Raw genomic sequence first — 22713 nt, 5'->3', positions numbered from 1 at the left:
GTTTGGTTGGTTGGTAGGAATGGTTGGAGTTATGGTGCTTTTCATCCCTCTGGCTGTGGATTAAATGGCCTGACCTAGCTGCCTAGACGTCATGGATAGTGTTCACTGAATGAAAAGATAGGACTAAATTTTAAACAGCTAAATTGAACGTTCAGAGTACAGTGTTTTTATGAGTTGAGGGGTATTTAATATATGTATAGTATATGTAACATATATAATATATGTATTTAAATCTTTATTGTTGAGAGTATTACAGATGATCTCCCCCATTACCTCCTTCTACCTGGTTCCTGCCCCTCCCCAGGCCTCTCCACCCTACTGCCTGTGTTCATAGGTAAGATCTTTGGTTAACCAATCATGTAAATGCAGGATTGGTAACAAGATCCTCTCTGCATTTGTGTCTCTTGATTCTGTGAGCCTGTAGGAGCTGACGTAATGGTGCTTTGCTAGTTTTGCCTTTCCCTGTAGCCTCATGGAGACAAAAATTATTTCGCATGTCTTCTGCTTACTCTTGCTATCATCCAGACTTTAGAATTGGACATCTGATGTGTAAAGAATCCTTAAGTATGTCAGGTCCTCTTAACCAGCAGCTGGATTTATGGCGAGTGCTTTGTGGAGGGGCCAGTACTTCATCACCTTCTGTTTGCATTTCAGGCTAATGCTGATGTCCCTGTACAACGTGAGCATCAATTTGAAAGGCTTGAAGTACATCAGTGAGAGCCCAGGGTTCATCTCTTTGCTGTGGTGGCTTCTGAGTGGTAAGGAGGGGGTTCCCTGCACATCTTTCCAGCTTACATACTTTTCCTCTGTGGCTGAGGGAGGTTGTCGCATATTAGGAATTAGGATCACTGTCCCAAGGTGTTCCCATTTCTTCAAAAGAAGATTTCAAATGATGGAAAACTCAGTGGTATGCCAAGCTATTTTGGGTTCTGTTTCTGAAGTATTGCTTTTAATTTAGTCATGATTATGTAACACAAAGAAAAATTATGAAGCAGTTGGTAGATGTCATTGACCTGTTCCTTCATCTGATAACAGTCCTGCACTATAGGTGTTTGTGGCTCTGAATATGAGGTAAAGGAGAAGTCCTAGTGTTGAAGGAATGTGGGAAAGAGGAAATCTGAGAGATACTACAACTCTGAAGGTCTTATACACATACATAATATATACATACATATATACTATAATATATATAATTATATGTAATGTATATGTGTTCTTTTCATTGTCTTTAACATATAAGCTGTCCCTACTGCCTCTCTCTTCCTCTACTCCTTCACCACTAATTAACCTAATTTGTGTACCAATCTGTTCATCATAATTTTTAACCCTATGTATTTAGTAGGTACGCAAATTAATCGGCTCATTTTCTTCTAATTAGATAAAATTTTTAAAAATGAGATTTATTCTGTTTTTTAAAAAAATACGTTTTTAGCTTGTCTAATGTGGTTCAGTGGTTGAGCATTGACAAATGAACTAGTAGGTAATGGTTTGATTCCCAGTCAGGGCATATGTCTGAATTGCGGGCTTGATCCCTAGGGTGGGGCGTGCAGGAGGTAGCTGATCAATAATTCTCTCTCATCATTGATGTTTCTATATTTCTCTTCCTCTCCCTTTCTCTCTGAAATCAATAAAACATGTTTTTAAAAATACACATATACTTCACTGTGTTTCAACTAGCTTATAGCCAGTAATGCTCAGCACCTTTTGCATGTTGTTTACTGTCTCATAAAAGGAGGGCCTTAGCAAAAAAAAAATATATATATATTCATAACCCATAGACACAGGCAACAGTGCGGTAATGGCCAGAGGGAAGTGAGGGCTGGGACTGGGGCTGGGGCTGGGTGGAGGTGCGCTAACCGAGGAAAATAGAAACATATGTAATAGAGTCAACAATAAAAATAAAGCTAAAACAAAAGGCTTTAGGCTAATTGTTTTCCAGGGCTCTTTCTAGATAACTTTTTGTACTCTAGAAATTTTCCTGGGCTGAGTGAAATTATTATGCTTTTCAATGTGATATGTGCAGCTTCCTAAGGAGCAAGCTCACAAGAGTGTCTGTTGCTCACACTGGTGCTCTTTGACCAGCTGGATTGTTTCTGCTTAAACTTTGCTCATTTGCAGTAGAGGGTGGTACTGCTATTGCCAACTGGGGCATCAGGCTTTCTTGTCCATGAAGACAATTGCTATATGTGTTTGTGTGTGTGTGTGTGTGTGTGTGTGTGTGTGTGTGTGTGTCTATGTGTGTGTGTGTGTGTGTTAGGATTAGGGTTAGGGTTAGGGTCAGATAGAACTTGATGGTCCAGCAAACAGGAATGGAGAAGAGCCTTTGACAGGAGAATCATCAGTGATCTTTGAGAAGACTTTGGGTAAAGTACAGCATTAACAAGAGGGGCTTAAGGAGGGAACGGGAGAGAAGTAGTAGTGAGGGTAGTGCTGCCTGGATGGGGTTTTAGTGAAAAGTTTTGTGTGTTTGTGTCTAAGACTAATCAGATTCTAATTTTAAGGTTTTCAATTTCAAATAAAAATGAGGTAATTAAAAAGAATATATCTTCAAAATACACTGGGATTTTAACATTTTTTTTGGACTAGGAGTTATTTTTTCTTCTAGTTCATCTTTAAATGATGCCTTCTTTTCTGGCATAAAAGTAAGTTACTAAAATGTGATATTTGCTTTATTTTTGGTGGTTTGTTTAAATATATGCCACTAATATTAAAATAATTGTTATAATAATTCTACAAATTCTGCATTATTTTTTAAAAAGGATAGTATTTTTCATTAACTCACTGATGGAAGATCCAGGGTTTAGGATTATTGTTCTTTATACAGTTATTAAACCTCAGCTAATGAAATTTCTCATGTGATTTGTAAGTCTTCTAGCTGTGAACACATTCTACTGATGATAGTTATGCATCTTTGAAGCCATTTTTATTCAGAAGTCAAAAGAAACTCATTAGAAGGTGAAAATTGGGAAGCTAGCATTTATTAAATATTTGTTGTTATACTTCTTGGACACAAACATAATATTTTAAGTGTTAAAATTATAAAGAAAAGCTTTCATGTTCCAAGGTCATATGCTTCTTTTTTTAAAATATATTTTTATTGATTTTGTACAGAGAGGAAGGGAGAGAGATAGAGAGTTAGAAACATCGATGAGAGAGAGTCATCGATCAGCTGCCTCTTGCACACCCCCTACCGGGGATGCACCTGCAACCAAGGTACATGCCCTTGACCGGAATCGAACCCGGGACCCTTCAGTCCCCAAGCCGACGCTCTATCCATTGAGCCAAACGGGTCTCGGCGTATGCTTCTATAATAGAGGAGGTCCTGGCTGGAACTGGAAGGTTCCCTTCTCATCCTGCCTGCATCACTCCCCCTGCCAGAATGCCCCCTCTCCCCCAGACCACAGATTTACACAGAGCAGAGCAGAGACATTGCCAAAGTACCAGGCGGCCACAATGACTTCAGTCCAGAAGCAGTGCAGAAGGTCAGGGACTGCCTCCTTCCTGCCCATTTAATCTGGGAAGGTGTGCATTAAGAGTTTCGCTTAGTTATGTGCGGTGAACAGGAATCTTCAAAGTCATGTTACAGTTGAACCAGCTCATAGCACTCTTAAGATTACTGTCTGTTTTGCATGACACAAAATTGTGCTCTAGAAACAATGCTGAGGGTAATACCGTTTCTAAGCCCATTACAGCTTGAATTAGGAACCACACTGCCTTTCCTCCTCGACTTACTTGATGTGTCTGTGTATATTGGATAATGTGGTGGCCCCATATATCTTCCTTGCATCTAACTTCAGGGCTTACTCTCCATTTCATGGACTATATGCCTTCAGGAAAGAGATCCTAAAATCCAGTGAGGACTTTTGTGAAGGAAAAAGAAAGCAAAAAGAAAGCGCTCACACACACACACACACACACACACACACACACACACGCCCTGATAGTCCAGGGTGGGACCCCATCTCTAGAAGTTATAATCTAATTGATTGGGAGTGGGGCCCAGGCATCAGGGTTGTCACACTACTTCAGGTGACTCTCATGTAAAACAGGGTCAAGGCAGTCATGACAATCCTGTCATTCTGCCAGTGACTGGTCTTGGGGTCAGTTTTAAGTTTCTTGATATGCAGAATGAAGGGTTATAAAGAAGGTACAGTAGTTGGAGGTAACATCTGCATTTGCTGAAAACACATCCTGCCAGCATCAACTTACCTGATTTTCTCTTCTTGACAAAATATGAAGGTACAAATGCAGAAAGAGAAGCTAACAGAACCCTTTGCAGGTGGTTGAGATGTGGAGGGCACAATAGGACTGCAAATCCTACATGTTAGTTGTTGGTCTTGAGCAAGTTTGTTGGCCAGCTCTCACTCTTCATCTGTAAATGGTGTCAGTGATATATGCTGCAGAGCGGGTACAGAATCTAAGTCCATCAACACAGAGCCCCCAGCACAGGGCCTGGGCATAGGGCTAGGTTGAGCCACATGAAACTGCCACTATTGGTCCATGTTAGACCTATAAAAATATCAGTTTCACATGGTTTAGCTGTATAATTTAATAATAGTAGCTGTTCATATTAAGTGAAAATTAGGTACTAGGATGTGATCAAGATAATTCAAAGCATTATTTTGGCTTCATATAAGGTTCAGTGAAAGCTTGTTTTTTAAACAGAATTAGACATATTTCATTTTGTATGATTTAAAACCTCAGCTAAACATATTGTACACATTTAACTTTTAAGATTGTGCACAGAGTATTAATTCTTAGGAATACAGATAATAATTGTGTTATTCTTTAAAAAGTTTCTTATAACTAAGGCAAGGCTTTCATCCATGCGATGTGATAGTAGAAGGTTGCCTTCAACATAATATTTTGAGGAATAGACATGACCGGCTTATTTTTAACCCCTGGTGTACATATCACATTTCTGTACTGAACCACAGGAGTGAATGAGAATATACAATAGCACATGAACTCTGCACTGAGTGTGTGATGACTGGACTAAAGCATTTACTTACTGCATTGTGTTTAGTCTTTACAGCTAGTATATACAAAAACATGAAGATACTAGAGCTCTTCAAGGCCACACGACCAGGCAGTGTGGCGCTTCAGAGGCCTGATTTAAATATGCGATTGTAGGCTAATTTAATGCTGTGAACAACCAAGAAGGCTTTGAACAGATGGCCAACCCCAACTTCTTTTCTGCCTAGATATTGAGGCCACTGAGGTCCATGCCTAAGAGGATTATCCCACTTCAGATGTTGATATCATTACACATATAGGACATGGGAATGTGAAAATGTCTTTTGAGTTATGATTTAAATATCCTTAGGACCTACCACTGTCTCCAATTTGCCCTATTCGTGGTTAATCTTTATGGATAGGAGGAGAGGTATCGTTAGGGATTTTCTTATTCCATCGCAGGATTCTGACAGTCTGCTCCATCCTCCTGAGTCAGTGAGGGGACAGGGTCACTTGACAGCAGAGTATTTACATTTATTTTGGCCTGAAGAGATTTCCCTCAAAGTAGAAACGCAGTGATGTGTGTGAAAGTACTTTATATGTGGCAACTTGCTAGTCAAATATACGGCATTTTTATTATCATTTCCTTCTGGAAAGAATCAGGCTGTCAGCGAGCAAACATTTCTGCAGTTTGTCTTGCAGTAGTTGGACATCAGCTCCCCGGTCCCCCGATCTTGCAGCAGGAAAGATACATTTTCTTTTTTTTATTTCTTTTTTTTAATTTTAATTTTATATTTTATTGATATTTTACAAACAGGAAGGGAGAGAAATAGCTAGAAACGTCAATGAGAGAGAAACATCGACCAGCTGCCTCTTGCACACCCCCTACTGGGGATGTGCCCGCAACCAAGGTACGTGCCCTTGACCGGAATCGAACCCTGGACCTTTCAGTCCGCCGACTGACGCTCTACCACTGAGCCAAACCGGTTTCGGCGGAAAGATACATTTTCTTAGAGTTCCAAAAGGGAGTCTGTGGGCCAGGTGAAGGGGAATCTGAGGACCAGGTGGAGGGGAGTCTGAGGACCAGGTAGAGAGTGGAGGACCAGGTGGAGGGGGGAGTCTGAGGACCAGGTGGAGGGGGGAGTCTGAGGACCAGGTGGAGGGGGAAGTCTGAGGACCAGGTGGAGGGGAGTCTGAGGACCAGGTGGGGGGGAGTCTGAGGGCCAGGTGGAGGGGGGAGTCTGAGGACCAGGTGGAGGGGGGAGTCTGAGAACCAGGTGGAGGGGAGTCTGAGGACCAGGTGGAGAGTGGAGTCTGAGGACCAGGTGGAGGGGGGAGTCTGAGGACCAGGTGGAGGGGGGAGTCTGAGGACCAAGTGGAGGGGAATCTGAGGACCAGGTGGGGGAGTCTGAGGACCAGGTGGAGGGGGGAGTCTGAGGACCAGGTGGAGAGTGGAGTCTGAGGACCAGGTGGAGAGTGGAATCTAAGGACCAGGTGGAGGGGGGAGTCTGAGGACTAGGTGGAGAGTGGAATCTAAGGACCAGGTGGAGGGGGGAAGTCTGAGGACTAGGTGGAGGGGGGAGTCTGAGGACCAGGTGGAGGGGGGATTCTGAGGACCAGGTGGAGGGGGGAGTCTGAGGACCAGGTGGAGGGGGGAAGTCTGAGGACCAGGTGGAGGGGGGAGTCTGAGGACCAGGTGGAGTGGGGAGTCTGAGGACCAGGTGAAGGGTGTAGCTCTCACAGCAGGTTTATGACTTACCTGTGGAAATGTAAAGTCTTTGAAATAAGCTGCTTTTATTTTTAGTGTGAAGAGATGGTACTGCAGCACCTAGATTCTAGGTTCTAGAATGACTAGGTGCTCATGAGTCTGAATGAGGTTCTGACCTTCGTAGCTGACTGGCGGCCTGTTACCAAGAATATGATATAAATACTAAAAAACACCAAACCCTAGAGGTCCAAAGATTTTTAGTTCCAGTTCTTAAATCAGAAAGAAAATATGGACAGGGTATTTTAAAAGCATAGTGGGAAGTCCATTAGCAGTGAGAAGGGGAGAGAAGGCCTCCCGCTGCTCTTGCCCAGGGCTCTGTCAGTCTGCGCTAGAGTCTGCTGGCTGGTCTTGCTGGCTCTCCTTAGCCGCCATCAGCAGGAAAGAAGCTCCAGTTAGCCATGTTCCAGTAGTGCCGAAAGGGCTGAGTGAGGCAAGGAAGGCGTCTTCCAGTGGGGAGAGCAAGATTAGTCCAGCAGGTTGCTAGCTTCCTCCTCGAGGCTGCATCATCCTCCCAGTCAGAATGTAACTCTGGCCTCTTTGAGGGGGTCGGATATAGCTTTTATCAGAATGTTAATATATACATTTTTTTTAGCTCAAAAAAGGTGGGCAAACCATTGCTCCCAAAGTAAACACCCAGCTCATAGATTTGTTGGATGTCTTCAGAGGAGCCAGCCAGTGTGTGGCAACTGACTGAAAAGAGGTCAGTGGATTGTTTTTGTTAAATTTAGATGCCAAATAGAATCATCAATAGTTCATAAAGTGACTGATGATTTCCAGTGGAAGGCTTGATTGTGGCAATCTGTCAAGAGACCTGAGGGGCTCATGGTCTGGGCCTTTTTCCTCGTTCAGGACGCTGGAATGATCTGGATAATGAAAAGCTGCCTCAGGTCACACTCACTCAGAGAAACTGAGGCTTATAGAGCAAGGGGTAATGGAGTACTTGTCCCCGGGAAGGTCACTGTTGGTGATTGCTCTCATCCCCATCCAGAGCACCTTCTTCCTAGTTTCTGACTTCTTAGTGAGCCAAACTACCTGTCACAGATTGCCCCCAAAGCATGGGAAGGATGTGCGGAGCATGGAGGCAGATGAGCCCGGAAGCCTGGGAGTCACCCCAGTCTCTTAGCATGGAGCTTGGCTCCAGTGACAGGCCATGTTCTGCACAGTCCTCAGCAGCCTCCCCAGCACTGCCTCTCTGCGTGTGACCTTACATGCTTGAGCCTGACCAGCTTCTTCATTGCTGATCTGCCCACCAGGGTGCCTACCATTACAGTTATACTGTCTGCGCCCTCTAAGGGGAGACATCGCATCCTGTTATACTCAGCTGAGACCTAGAGTTTGTGCATGTGCTCCTCACCCTCTTCACACCCTTTCCCTGCCTCTCCCCACAATGTCCCATCACAGTAAATAAAAACGTGTTTGCTGGCACAAACTCTCATACTTCAAATTTATTACCCATAGACTAAACTTTCTGGAAACCCAAACCAAAAGGTAAATCTTAGAAAGATCTTTCAGATAAGATGCCTAAATTGTCAGGTTATAAATACGTGATAATCCATGTGGCTGAAAGAGGCACAACAGCCAGAGTCCTAATAGCTGTACTTACTGAGGGTCAGCTCTACCTGCACAAGCTTACATGTGTCACCTAGTGTGCTGGGAGGCTCTGAGATTGGTGTACTTCCTGCTTATGATAAGGAAACTAAGCCTCAAAGAACATGGACACCATACTTGTTAAGGCCAGTTCATGAGAAGCACTGTATTTGGTGTTCATATCTTGGCCCTCCACCTGAGCTTGTGTGTTTTCTCCCAGGCCATGCTGAATTTATAACTTAAACTATATTTAATTTGAAATGTAAAAGTTCTTTGTTGCTTCCATTTAATACATGATACACCCTCCTGAGGATTTTGTTTTTGCCAGTGGTATTTCTGTTACAGTTACTGACATCTGCTTATTTTAATGTATTTTGACATGTGTTGAAGTGGGACTAATTTGGTTGTGATTCAGGCTCTGCATATACATCAGAGCTGACCCATCTGCCATACGAGTGTATTTTAAAAAAGGAGCAAATTCTTCATTGGGATAAGTAACACCTTTTCTACTTCCCTCTGTGTGTGATCTGTTATCTAAAGTATCGTGTTGAAAAGTTGAGAAGTGATTTTGGAAGGAGGCAAGTGAGGAATCTGTTACTAGAGTGTAATTCAGAAACAGATGAGCTAATGTGAAAAGCCAAGATGAGGGAGTTTTAATTTGTAATAGTTGGAGTAATAACATCTCTTTTGATTTTGGAAAGAAGAAATTAGAAACATAAAATAGACTACTCTGTAAAGTTTCACCAGTCCATCTCCCAGTCATCTAAGGTTAGATGCATTCTGTTCCCAGACCTTCAGAATCCAACTTGAAACCACTCTCTATGAGCCTTTCCAGACATCCTGTCCCCAAGTCTGATTATTCCTTTTTCAGAGCCCCTTGGTGAACATTCAGACAGGCTCATATTTGCACTTTCTGATCTGTTGCTTGTTAATGGCCTGGAACTTTTTATTTTTAAATCTCTAACTAGGTAAGAGACTAGAGGCTAGATGTTATATTTCGACATCCCCTGCATAGACTCAGCTGCTGAGCTGAGGGCTCTACCCCTGCCCTCATGGCATTAGTGGGTTCTACCTGACCCCCCACCCCCACCCCCCGCGCTTGGTGGTAGGAGACTCTACCTGAGACACTTTGTAGTTGTGGAGGCTTTACCTGTGCCTCAGGTGGCTGATGCATTGGCAGGGTGTGCTGCAGTTTAAGTGCACTTGGGCAGCTCATTTATCACAAGTATTCATTGAGCGCTAAGCCCTGCCCTAGGAACTAGAGGTTTGAAAGTGAAGAAGACAGAGTCCTTCCCTTGTGGAACTTATATTCAAGCGGAGAGACTTGACAATGAACATGTAGAATGGCGTGTATCACATAATACAAATAAAGATCTGGTCTATCTTCATGCTTATGGCTCAGTAACTGTCTCCTGTTTAGAAACTTAGAACAACAGTTCTGATTGATATGTGAAGTAGCATGAGGGCTCAAGAGTGACTACGCTTTAGGGTCTGTTCTTTAGGTATTTGAGTGGAGACTTAAGTGAAGTGAAGGACATGCATGCAGAGATCTGCGAGCAGAGCATCATGGGCCAAGGACAGGCAGCTGAGGGCCCTGCAGCGGCCACGGGCAGTGAGGGTATGGGAGTGGAAAAAGCCAGTGTGGCTGTAGAGGACGCTAGCAGTGGCAGGAGAGGAGTCAGAGTTGGGCCTTGATCCCTTAGGGCCGGTGTACAGCTGAGAAGATTTTGAGCAGGGCAGGCCCTGGGCTGAGGGACTATACTAAGCTCATTAAGTCTGCTGTTGAAGAGGCCAAAAGGAGTCAAAGGCAGTTGTAAGAGGTTAGCTGAGAAGATGGTGGCAATGCGACCAGGATGGTAGCAGCGATGATATCAAGGTGTTCATATTTAAGGTACACTTTGAAGACACGAAAGAGGGAAGTCCAGGTGGTACTTAGGTTTTGGGGTCAGCGGTTGGTGCTGTTGGGAGTACTGGGGAAGAGCGGTAGGGAGATGGAGTTTGGTTTGGTGAAGGAAAAGTTTGAAAGCCCTGTTCCACATTCAAAGGGAGGAACAGAGAACATGTGCTCTGAGAGAGGACAGGGCAGTGTTGGACTCTACAGAGCCCATCTGCTAGTGCCACCCTGTAACAAGAGCACTGCAGGGACCACTCAGAAGTACTTGCTCACTGTCCTGTATTAGATGCTAAATTAACTCAAACTGCTGCTCTCACAGGGGGCTCCTGTGGCAATATAACATCACGAATCTGATTTGTCTTCATGCTTACGGCTCAGTAACTGTCTTCTGGTTAGAGACTTAGAACTTTGGTTGATTTGTGAAAATGGATTTTGTTCTTATTTTAATGGGATTTTTTTTTAACCAACTAATTTTCCCTCTATCATAGGGAAGTAATTGCAGAGAAATCCTTTGTGTTGTTTCTGTCAGGAGTAACATGCATCTTCATTTATACATAGGGGCTGGTTGGTATGGTAATAACCTGAGAGAAATAATCAAATGTCGTTGTAAGGGCAAGAACAATTGCTACCTGGGAAACAGGCAGTGATAGCTAAAAAGATTCATAAAAAACATGGCAAAGTAAGAGATTTCCTAAATGCTTGATTGTCACTTGGAACAAGTAGTGCACATGACACGAGTTGGATTACTTAGATTTTAATTGAGGACACTCTGTGGCCTTAGAGATATTTGTACATTACAGTTTTATGTTCAAGGAATCTATTTTTTTAATATATATTTTTATTGATTTCAGAAAGTAAGGGAGAGGGATGAGAGAGAATCATTGATCAGTTGCCTCCTGCATGCACCCTACTGGGGATCGAGCTCACAACCTGGGCATGTACCCTTGACTGGAATCGAACCCAGGACCCTTTAATCTACAGGCTGATGCTTCATCCACTGAGCCAAACTGGCTAGGGCAAGGCACCTGTTTATTTAACTAAAGAAAAAGACGTGCAGGCAACAAAGAAAAAAACAAGTAAATATTTCATTTCATGGCTGGGTGAGCTGCTGCAGTGATGTGTAGCTTATTTTGAAAGAATGTTGGGTGTTATTTATTTCCAGAATTGTCTACAGTCAGACTCAGACTTTAGTCTAATAGACAGTCACCCAAGGCCAAACCCCCCCTCTCTCCCCCAGCCCAGAGCAGAGGTTCCTGCTCCCGGATGTGAGCAGCAGCCCTCCTGCCTGCCTGGAAACCAGATGCACATTGTGTACAGTGGGACTCCCTTTGACGCAGGTGCAGTGTCAGCCAGTCTGCAAAGATTGAGCATCAGGAGTGCAGGCTCTGGATCTGGGTCTCTGAGAGTTACTGCCTTGTAGTCTGTGTTAAAGAACTTGAAATTTGCAGGAAGATATATTAATCAGGATTCTCCAGAGAAATAGAACCAGTAGGATCTGTGTGTCTATCTGTTTGTCCGTCCATCCATCCATCCATCCATCCATCAGAAGAGATATAATAGGAATGGGCTCATGTGATTATGAAGGCCAAGAAGTCTCCAGGTCTGCCTTCTGTAAGGTGGGGGGTGCAGGGAAGCCAGTCTAATGCCGGGGACCAGGAGATCTGATGCCTGGAGGCAGGAGCTGACATCACACTCAAGCAAAGAAAGTGAATTTGCACTTCCTCCACCTTCTTCTTCTGTTCAGGCCTCTAAGGATTGGATGATGTCATCCATACTGGTGAGAGTGATCATTACTCAGTCTGTGGATTCACCTTCACAGACACACCCAGAAATGATGTTTCCAGCTCTGTACTTAACCCAGTCCAGTTGACACATGAAATCAACCATCACAGAAGGCAGTACTTAAATGAACTAGTTTGAGACAGTATAGAGTACTTGATGAGATGATGATAACTAGCATTTCTCAGTGTTGCTCTGTGTTGGCCCTTATCCTGAGCATGTTACATGGATTTAACTCACATAATCCCTTCACCAGCCCTGTGAGGCCACCACTCTTGCCACCAGGGATCAAGCGGTGGTGCTGGACCCTGAACCTAGCAAAGGGGCTCCCGATAGAGCGAGGGAGGGATCCAGGAGAAGAGATGTCAGCAGGGACCCCAGAGGGTGGGCTGGGAGGGCTGACCCCCATGCCAGTCTGTCAGGTTTGGGGGACAGTAGGAGGTCTGTTGGCCCAGAGAGGTGGGAAGGGCTTCTCTGGAAGGACTTTGACAAATTGTTATTTTTCTTTCTGTCCCCGCCCTGCCTTCCCCTTTCTTCCTTTTTCCCTTCCTTCTGTTATCAAAATTAATAAGTGCACATTCTTAGAGAAAAATATAGAGAACATAAAAGTGAAGCTGAGAGAATTGTCACAAAGGAAAATTTTTTAACACCACTCAGACAGAAATGATGAGTTGCCAGCATCCTAAAAAAACCCTTTGCACCCTCCTAGTCACTCTTTCTTTTTTCTATTTCCCTTTTTTAAATGTTATATAAGTGTAATCATGCTTTTGTGTTGGCTTCCCATTCACATTTTGTTTGCAAGGCTCTTCACGGGCTGCCAGTCCCTGTAGACACATTCATTGCTCACTGCGGGCTGTCTCAGCACGGTGCACATTCAGGCAGCATCATTCTCTGTGGTGGGGCCGTCACGGGCATTGCAGGTTGGTAAGCAGCAGCCTGGCCTCTACTCACTAGTGCCAGTAGCACTCCCCAGGTATGTCAACCAAAGTGACATCCAGAATACCCCCTGGAGGGTACCATGCCCACCCACAGCTGAGACTCACCGCTGGGCAGGAATCCTTTATATCAGCCGGGCCGCTTGCACGTTTGGATTGCTTCTGTTTTACAAATAATGCTTCTCCTAAATTCTGGAACCTGCCTGTGGTAAACATGCATATTTTCCTGTTTGGGGGCACCAATCTGAAATGGAAGCTTGGGATCAATGGAAGTGCATGTCTTCAAACTCCAGTAGCTGATGCTGGGCTGTTTCCAGAGTGGTTGTACCAGTCATCAATTTTACCAGCATCATGAATGCCTGCTGTTGTAGCCTCTGTCCTCAGCCATTCGGCTGGGGTGGATGTTAACTCATTGTGGTTTAATGTTATTTTTCTGATTAGCTCTGTGTATATTTGGTCTTTTGGATACCCTCTTTTGTCAAATCCTATTCTACTCTTCTACCCTTTTCCATTAGGTTGTCTGTCTTATTAATTTTTACATTCTGGAACAGAATCTCAGTTGGTTTTGTAAAAGTTGCACATATATTTTACCACTCAGTGTCTTGCTTTCTTTCTCTTAGTGGTGTCTTTTGGTAAGTAAGAAGTTCTCTGTCATCTGGGAGCCTTCTCTTTCTGCTTTTCGCATTGAGTTGCCATATCTCCCTGACATGTGGTATGCTGTGTGGTAGGGATCAAGTTAAATTTTCTTTCCATATGGATAGCTGGAAATCTGTACAGTTTAAACTGTACTGCTTAAAGCCAGGTCAGCTGTCAGCACAAAAAAGGCCAGCACATTTATTGGCAGGATTGTCTTTCCCCGCGGCTCCTCAGAGTGGCCTTTGTCCTTTAATAGCATTCCTCACGTGCCTGGGCTCTCCATTCCAGCCCCATCACTGTGCATTACCACACCGCCGCTGGTACGTGCAGGCACTTCCTCTTATCTTACTTTTCTTCAAGGATGCCTTTGCTATTGTTGGCTCCTCTCCATGTAATTTTTAGAATCTGTATGTAAAGCTCCACAAAGGAAGCTGTTTTGATTTTGACTGAAATTGCATCTGTAGATTAATTTCAAAAACTGAAATCTTTACAGTGTTGAGACTTTAGTACATGACATGATAATGTACTCACTGATAAGATCTTACAATAGTATATTGTTTTCAATAGTATATTAGATCTTTCAATAGTATATTGCATAGAGATCTTGAATATCTTTCGCTAGATTTACTCCTAGTAGCAGTGTTTTCTTCTTTTGAATTCTGTAATTCCTTTGTTCTCTGCCACTGGACACTATTAATTCGCTCAAAAGATCTTTATGACTTGCCCCTACTATGTGCAGGCAGTGTTCTTGGCACTGGGGATACAGCAGCGAGCCAAACAGTTTCAAGCCCTTACTTTCATAGAGCTGGTGAGTGAAGAGAGACAGTAGAGAAAATAAATAAGCAAAACAAACAGAGTGTTTGATGATCTTTAATGCTACTAAGAAGAAAAGGCAGGGAAGGGGAATAGGAGGCAGTGTTTGCTCTTGTTTTTTATTTTAAGATGTGCACAGAAGGCTACTGAGCAGCTGACTTCCACACAAAGACCTGAAGGCAGTGGGACATTGGCTGCAGGGTTTCTGGGGAAGCATGTTTCCCAGGGGGATGGGCAGTGGGAGAATTCTGAGGTGGGGGTGGCGCGGCTCTGTTGGAAGAGCAGCAGAGGCCTGCGTGGTGAGAATGGGCTGCCAGTGGAGAGTGGGGGTGAAAGTTTGTCCTGTGTAGTTTGGAAATGCTATTTATGGAATGCAGCTATGTGCACAGTGTCTCGATAGACACTTTGATTTGTCTCCTTATTCAGTCTCTACAGAAACCATGTAGGTGATTAAGCATTCAGTTTACACATGAGAAAACAAAGGTTGGCTTTGCTAAAATGACGGTGGGGAGATTTCAGGTTACATACTTCACCCCTGTAAGACTGTCATGGAGATGAACTCACAGCTCACTTCATATTTCAGTTTATGCATTTAATGCAGGAATTTAGAAAACAAGGATAGTTACCTTGATAAGAAAAGTTAGACCCCTTGTTTTAATTTTAAGTATGACTGAGAACAGAAAAGCCCTGTGAGCCTGTGTGAGAATGTGTCTGAACTGTGCCTTAGGGAACCAGGTCAGCTGTCAGGAGATCCTGAGATTTGTCAAGTTTTCTTTGTGTCAGTGTGAGTGCCTATTTGAGAAATGTGGCATGTGGAGTCAGTGCCTGTGACAAGAGCTATCATAGTGCCATCTCCTTGTCTTCTAGTCCTTCGTTAGCCACAGCTTAATTCCAGAGTGCCTTTTCCCCTGTCCTATGTTCCTCTCCCCAGAGGGGGTGGGGTGGGGTAGACGGAAGCACCTGTCACCATCTAGGGAATCATGTCTAAGAGCCCAGTTTGGGATCCACAGAGCTAAGCTGGTGGTAATGAGTGTGTGTCTGGAGAATAGGAAGGAGTGTGAGGGGTGATTGGCGAGGGGGTGATGGGATAGACACCAGTCACTGAGAGTGCAGAGCTGAGGAGGATGTCACCTAGAGAAGTTCTTTGATCAGCTTGTTAAAATTGCATTACTGGTTTATAATTGTTGGTGCCCTGTTAGCATGGCTTCTCTTCCCCTCACATCTTCTCCTCACTCCCAAATGACTAAATCTAATAAAGACATTCACAAAGAAATCTGTCTACTTACTGTTTGGGAGAGATATACACTGAGTGGCCAGATTATTATGATCTCTGAATGCATAATAATCTGGCCACTCAGTGTATATGCTATATAATAAAAGGCTAATATGCAAAATGTCCCCTAGACCAGGAGTTTGACCAGCAGGCAGGCCGGCCAACCACCCATGTCTCCTCCCCCTATCCAGGCTGGCCAGGCTGGCTGGACCCCACCCATGTACAAATTTATGTACCTTCTGCATTCAGAGATCATAATAATCTGGCCACTCAGTGTATATGATGCAGTGATTCCACGTCCATCCACACTTTTAGTAGGACACTGTGAGAATACCCCCAAATGTCAAGAGGGAACTAAATTTATTTTTTTTAAAAAGCAGAATATTATTTTATTTGGTTTGATTTGCATGAGCTTTAATAATGAAATAGTGCTTTTTGGAAAAATATGTGGTTCTATGTATGTTTTTCAAGAACAGGCAAAACTAAGCTGTGGTGATGGAAATCAGGACTTCAGTTGCTGGTAGGTAAGGGCTGGCTGGAAGGGAAGGCTGTCATGTCTGTGGTGCCAAAATGTTCTCGATCTTGTTGGGATTGTGTTTTTTCATCGATGTGTACATCTGTCAGCTCTTTTTGAATTGTGCATAAGACTTGTGCACATACTATAACATTCAACCATTTACAGTGCATGATTCATTAGTTTTTAGGGTATTCACAGAGTTGTGCACCATCACCACCATCTAATTTAAGAATATTTTCATCACTACTGTGGAAATGTACATACCCATTAGCTGTTACTCCCCATTTTTATCACCTAGCCTCTGGAAACCATTAATCTGCTTTTTGTCTCTATGGATTTACCTACTTGGGGCAATTCATAAAATTGAAATTTTATAATATATAGCTTTTTATGTTTGGCTGCTTTCATTTAGCACATATTCAAGGATTATCCATCCTTCTTATTACTAAATAGTATTCCATTGTATAGATATACTGCATTTTGTTTATCCATTCATCACTTAGACACTTGTGTTGTTTCCACTTTTAGACTGGGTAAATTGTCAAGTTAAAACTTGGTAAATGCAGGTTGCTGGCTGGTGGGCTATGGTTCAACAATAGAGCACAAGGGGAATTGAAATAGAGTTTATTAGCCACAGGTCCTGGGGGAGGTCCCCTACACGCCTGGAGGGGCCACACCGGGAGGTCAGGCAGAGTGCACACAGGGAGCAGGGCCTGGGGCTCAGTCGTGTCTTTATTAGGGTCTGTCTTTATTAGTGCTTTGAGGTTCCTGGACTAAGACTGGATTCATCAATTCCAACCAAAAAAAGTGGGGTTTGGGTAAGCCTCACAAAGGTCTTACCTAAGGGGCACATAGGGGAAGCCTCTGGGAGGCAGGGGAGACTGTTGGTCTTAGGATTCTGGAGTCATTGTATCAGGATATATGTTTCCTTGTGACTTTCTAGGCTATTTACCTAGAATATGTCTTGCAGAAGGCCAGTGTTAGTTTAGGGCCCCGCTGGGCCAAACAAAAGTGAAGATAAGTCAGTATTACCACCAAGTAGCTGAATTACTCTCTCAACAGGCTGTTTACTGATGAATGTGTCTATGAACATTCCTGTACGAGTTTTTGTGTGACCAAGCCATTCTTTTAGAGTAGGTCTTCAGCAGCTTCTCTTAATTTTTCTTCAACAGAATATTTTGAATTCCCTTTAATTTCTGAAGGACATTTTTCCTGGGTAAAAGATTCTGAGTTGACAATTCTTTTGCTTCAACACCTGGAAAATATTGAGTCACTTACTTCTGACCTCAATGGTTTCTGATGAGAAATCCAGTATAATTAAATTGTTTTTCTCCCATAAATGAGGTGTTATTTCTCTCTTGCTGCTTTCAAGACTTCGTCTTTAGTTTTCAGAAGTTTGGCTGTGATGTGTCTTGGCACAGATTTCTTAAGGTCTATCCTGTTTGGTGTTTGCTCAGCTTCTTGGATCTGTAGGTTTGTGTCTGTTGCCAAATAGAGTAAAATCTCAGCCATTATTTCTTGGAGTATTTTCCAGCCCTGTTGACTTTCTCTCTCTTTCCAGAATTGCAAAGACATGTGTGTTCAATCTTTGTCATAGTCCCAGAGGCTCTGTTTTCCCCTGTCATTTAGATTGGGTAATTTCTGTTGTACCATCTTCCAGTTCACTCATTCTTTTCTCTGGCTCCTCCATTCTGTTTCCATCAAGTTTTTCATTTAAGTTACTGTATTTTTCAGTTATAATGTTTCAATTTTATTCTTTATGTCTTCTATTTCTTTGCTGAGACTTTCTATTTTTTAATCTGTTTCTAGCATGTGAAGAATTTTTGTGGAGGCTCTTGAAAATTCCTGTCAGGTAATCCTGGCATCTGTGTCATGTCTGTGTTGGTGAATGCCTTTTCTCAGTTAAGTTGCTTTACCCATTTCTAAACCCAAAATTGAGCCATTTATGGGGATGTTTTCAGTCTCAAGTAATTAGGTTCTCCATGGTTGTTTTAAAAGATAAATTGTGTCATTATAATTCAGAATTTGCTAATCTGTGGCCCAAGTGAACCTCAGTTCCATGTTATTCTCCCCCTGTACAGTTTGGGTGCTTATATTACAAGCCATTGGCCTTTCCCTTAGTCTGTGTTCCCTTCCAGTGCGGTCACTGAACTGTTTCCTTATGATGATGTCACTGTGAAGTTGTTGCTGTAGGGCTGCACCCTTGACTGCATGTGTCTCATTTATGACGTCCAATGCCTTGTTTTACTTGGCCCTTTTCAAAGGGCTGCACTGCTGTCTCTGCAGCTTGCCTAATTATTTTATTTGTTCAGAAACTTCCTTCTCATTTATATTACATCAGCCTTGACCACATAAAATACAATCTTCTTATTCATTCAGCAAATATTTATTGTATAGGAGATGGAGTAATGGGCAAGACAGACAAGGTCTTTGCTTTCCTGATGCTTTTCAGCGGGGGATGAGAGAATATAACTCCCTAGAATAATTGGTATTCAGAGAATTTAAGTCAGGGTGATGGGTGACAGGGTAATTTCATTGGTGGTAAGGGAATGACTCTGAAGAAAGAATATTTAAGCTGAAATTGATTTTTTTTTGTAGTTTCCATCTATCTGTTTACATTGTTCTTCTGTTTTTGCTTTAGAGCCTATTAATGGGCCGAATCGTTGAAAATTCATATGTTAAAGCCCTAACCTACCCAGTATCTCTAATTGTGTTTGGAACTAGGTCCTGTAAAGAAGTAATTAAGTTAAAATGATGCCTTTACAGTGGATCCTAATCCAATCAAACAGGTGTCCTTACAAGAAGAGGTTAGGACATTGGATAGACACCAGGCCTGTGTGAGGACAGAGAAAAGGCCACCTGCAGGACAAGGCCTTAGGGAAACCCACCCTGCTGACACTCTGATCTTGAACTATCAGCCTTCAGAATTGTGAGGAAATATATTTCTATTGTGTAAGCCACCTCATCTGTGCTATTTTGTTTTGGCAGCTGATTAATACAGAGTCCTTAGCATCCTAATTATAGTTATTTGATTTTTAAATGTATTTTTTTTTTATTTCAGAGAGGAAGGGAGAGGGAGAGAGAGAGACAAACATCAGTGATAAGAGAGAATTATTGATCAGCTGCCTCCTGCACGCCCCACACTGGGGATCAAGCCCACAACTTGGGCATATGCCCTGACTAGAAATTGAACTGTGACCTTTGGTTCGTAGGTTGACTCTTAACCACTAAGCCATGCTGGACAGGCCAAATCATCCTATATAATAAAAGGCTAATATATAAATCGACTGAATGGCAGAATGACTGGTCACTGGTCAGTGCGCTTCCCACAGGGAAAGTGTTGCTTAGCTGGTGAGTGCAACAGTGGTGGTGGGAGCCTCTCCCGCCTACTTGGCAGTCAGACATCCCCCAAGGGCTCCTGTACTGCTAGAGGACGCAGGCTGGACTAAGGGATCCCCGCCCCCACAACTGCACAAATTTCATGCACCAGGCCTTTAGTAGTTATTTTAAATTCCTTTTCTGATAATTTCAAAATCTCTGTCTTATGAGTGTGGTTCTGCTGCCTGGTTTATCTCTTTAGACTGTGCTTTTTCCTTTTAGTGTGCCTTGTAATTTTTGGTTGAAGGGTAGACATTATTTAGTGGGTAAATAGGGTTTCCATTTGCAGTTTTATGTTAATCTGGCTAGGGGTTGGGCTGTGTTCTATGGAAGCTCCAGGAGCTTCATATTCCTGTTGTTCTCACCATTTCCCCTGTTTTCTTTGGCTTTCCCTAAGAACTCCTTAGATAGAGTCTGTGCCTTTCAGTCTCCCAGCTCTGATCCTTTGTTTTTGTAGTTTCTATAGTTCTTGTTGTATGAAGAAACGTTAGTCTCTTCTGGAAAAAAAAAAAAAAAGTTTGTCATGGGAAGCAACCTAGATGTATTTCAGAATGGTTACTCTTCAGTACCCTCTGCCAGACCATGTGAGAACCTTCTGGGGTTCTTGGAGATTAAACCCACAAGAATGTGGGGCCCCTGCTAAGATTGCCACACCCCCAGAAGTTTCTTATTATCGTGGTATTCTACACCCAGCTTCCAGCAATTTGTCAAAATGATCATTTGCATGTTCCTATCAATTTAGGCTCCAGTGGTCTCTGTTCCAGGAATACTGATCTTGGCTGTCATTCTAGGTTTGCTTGTCATTACCCTGAAAGCTCATTTGAAGAAAAGTCTTTCTCAGTTTATTCGTCTTTTCTTGTTATATGTATGGGTGACAGTTTCCAAGCTCTTTTTACCTTTTGGAGTTGAAACTGGATATCCCTGCCCCTGCCCCTGCCCCTGCCCCTACCCAGGATGCAGTAGGGCTCCCTTTTCTCCTTCCCTAGCACAGCAGTCCTCACAGTGCCCTGGGGGTTCTGATTCGATAGGGAAAGCTACGGATCAGTGGTCAGCAAACTCAGTCAACAGAGCCAAATATCATCAGTACAACGATTAGAATTTCTTTTGAGAGCCAAATTTTTAAAACTTAACTTCTTCTAATGCCACTTCTTCAAAATAGTCTCGCCCAGGCCGTGGTATTTTATGAAAGAGCCACACTCAAGGGGCCAAAGAGCCGCATGGGGCTCGCAAGCTGCGATTAGCCGACCATCGCTCTGGGTAGACCTTGATGTTGTGGCAGGTCCCAGCGAAGGTTTGTTCAGTCCACTCTTTCCATTCACATACTTAAAAGGCTTTCTATGTACAGTGCTAAGAAAGTGGTACTGATTTTGAGCCCGGTTCCAATTACAGTATCAAGAAGTAAAGGCTCCAGGTAGGGAGAAATGATAAGGAGAGCTGGGTCCACCTGGTTAAGGGTAGGGCTTTGTGTTGAACTGTTGTTTCAGTCTAGCTTTTTAAATGGTTGCTACAATATATGCAAGGCTACTAGGTTCTGTACTTCATGCGGGAAAAGTGAAATACAGTGTGAACGCTGTGGCCTGTGACTCTGGAACTCAGTGTCCTGTACAGACACCACATCCATATGTGGTTTCTGAGGAATTTGTTGCAGAGTGAAAATGGGGTAATACCTTTGAAAACAGTCTTGCAAGTGGACAGAATTACTGTCATCAACATGGAAAGCCCTCGTATTTTTCAGCATTTTAAAGTTATGTGGTTGTAATATTTGAAGATGGAAGACTAAATAGATGATGATTGAGGTTTTTCATGCTGCTCTTATGAGCTAAATTTCTACATCAAGAATTGATGCAATTTCTAGTTCAGCTCATAGTTTTCAAAACTGTCAATCTGTCATTCAGAAAATTCAAGAACCCTTGAGGGTGAGATTCTGCCTCAAGATTAGGAGTTTTATTCAACCAGAGTGTTACCTCTTGCCCCTAGATCCAGACGCTGAGGTGTGTCTTCATGTTTTGCGACTTGTCCAGTCAGTGGTTCTGGAACCAGAAGTCTTCTCCAAATCGGCCTCCGAGCTCCGGAGCTCCCTGCCCCTGCAGCGCATCCTGGCCATGTCCAAGAGCCGCAACCCCCGCCTGCAGACTGTGGCCCAGGAGCTCCTGGAAGACCTTCGAGCTCTGGAGTGTGATGCATAGGCATGTCCCTCCTCCTTCCCCAGGTGCCAGCGTTGTGTTCTGAAACCATCACCCAGGGCCATGTGTCATAGGTGGCCCGACGTTCTTGCCTAGAGTTGGACGTGAATGAACATGTATCCACACACCTCCCCCTGGAAGGGAAGGAACTGTGGGTGGCGGGTTAATCTTGCCAAGGGGAGCCTGAGAAGGAACCCATCCTGTCGCAGCAGCCGTACCAGCTCTGCTGGCTTCTTAGAGGGTCCCGCTGCCCAGGGGACTTTCTGAGGCCTGTGGGTCCACACAGAAATGGGAGCTGAAGTAACACCTGTCCCATTGGTCAGCATTTCCTGAGATACATTTCTTTGAAAACAAATCCATTCTTTCCCTAGTAATTATAACTAATGCCCCAAGTGCAAGGTTACCTTTAAACCTTTTGGTGACTTACTAGTTCAATGCCATTGGACATTTTAGTTCTATATTTTTGTGCCTCTTTTATTTTTGAATAAAGAAAGTCAGAAGAGTCATTGATGTGCTCCAACTATTGTTTTCTGAAATATTATAAACTTGAATTGGGAAGCTGTATCTGACAACAGTTGGTAGGAAAAACTCTCCTTACATTGTTCTGGGTCCTTTATAAACTCAGAATAAAATCCACTTTTTCATATAACAAATACCATGAAAAGGGCCTCCTGTATTGGAACGCATGCAGATATGATGTACACTAGTGTGTATCAGAGGCCCCACACCACAGGTTCCCTTCTCGTCCGCATCTAGGCCACTGGCGAGGACAAAGGAGGATGCACTGCACTTCCCAAAGACACCAACCACCACGTGTGAGAGTGGGAGTGCACCTTTATCACTCCTTAAGGTCACGTCAGGGCACACGTTCACGCCTCTTTCCTGGTGCTGCTTCCTTCAGTGTGACTCTGTGGCTGTGGACTCCCGTGTCCTGGGCGAGCAGAAACCCAGGCAGGTGTCCCTTACTCTGGCAGCCTCGGGTACATTTATAAGC

The 22713-nt window shown here is 43.4% G+C and overlaps 1 protein-coding gene across 1 annotated transcript in view; it reads left to right on the top strand.

Annotated features, from left to right (window-relative positions):
* The window catches only part of LOC118723417 (heat shock transcription factor 2 binding protein), a 58468-nt gene extending 36243 nt beyond the window's left edge, over positions 1–22225 (top strand). Inside the window, exons 6-7 of the mRNA XM_036445698.2 lie at positions 655–758; positions 21514–22225. Of these exons, the coding sequence (XP_036301591.1) occupies positions 655–758; positions 21514–21722 (313 nt within the window). The 3' untranslated portion in view covers positions 21723–22225. The remainder of the gene's footprint in view (positions 1–654; positions 759–21513) is intronic.
* The last annotated feature ends 488 nt before the right edge of the window (positions 22226–22713 follow it).

Source organism: Pipistrellus kuhlii, unplaced genomic scaffold, assembly GCF_014108245.1.
Source record: "Pipistrellus kuhlii isolate mPipKuh1 unplaced genomic scaffold, mPipKuh1.p scaffold_m20_p_2, whole genome shotgun sequence".
NCBI classification, from domain to species: domain Eukaryota; kingdom Metazoa; phylum Chordata; class Mammalia; order Chiroptera; family Vespertilionidae; genus Pipistrellus; species Pipistrellus kuhlii.
The sequence above is the reverse complement of the archived record's forward strand: the minus strand, read 5'-3'. Positions and strand labels throughout refer to the sequence as shown.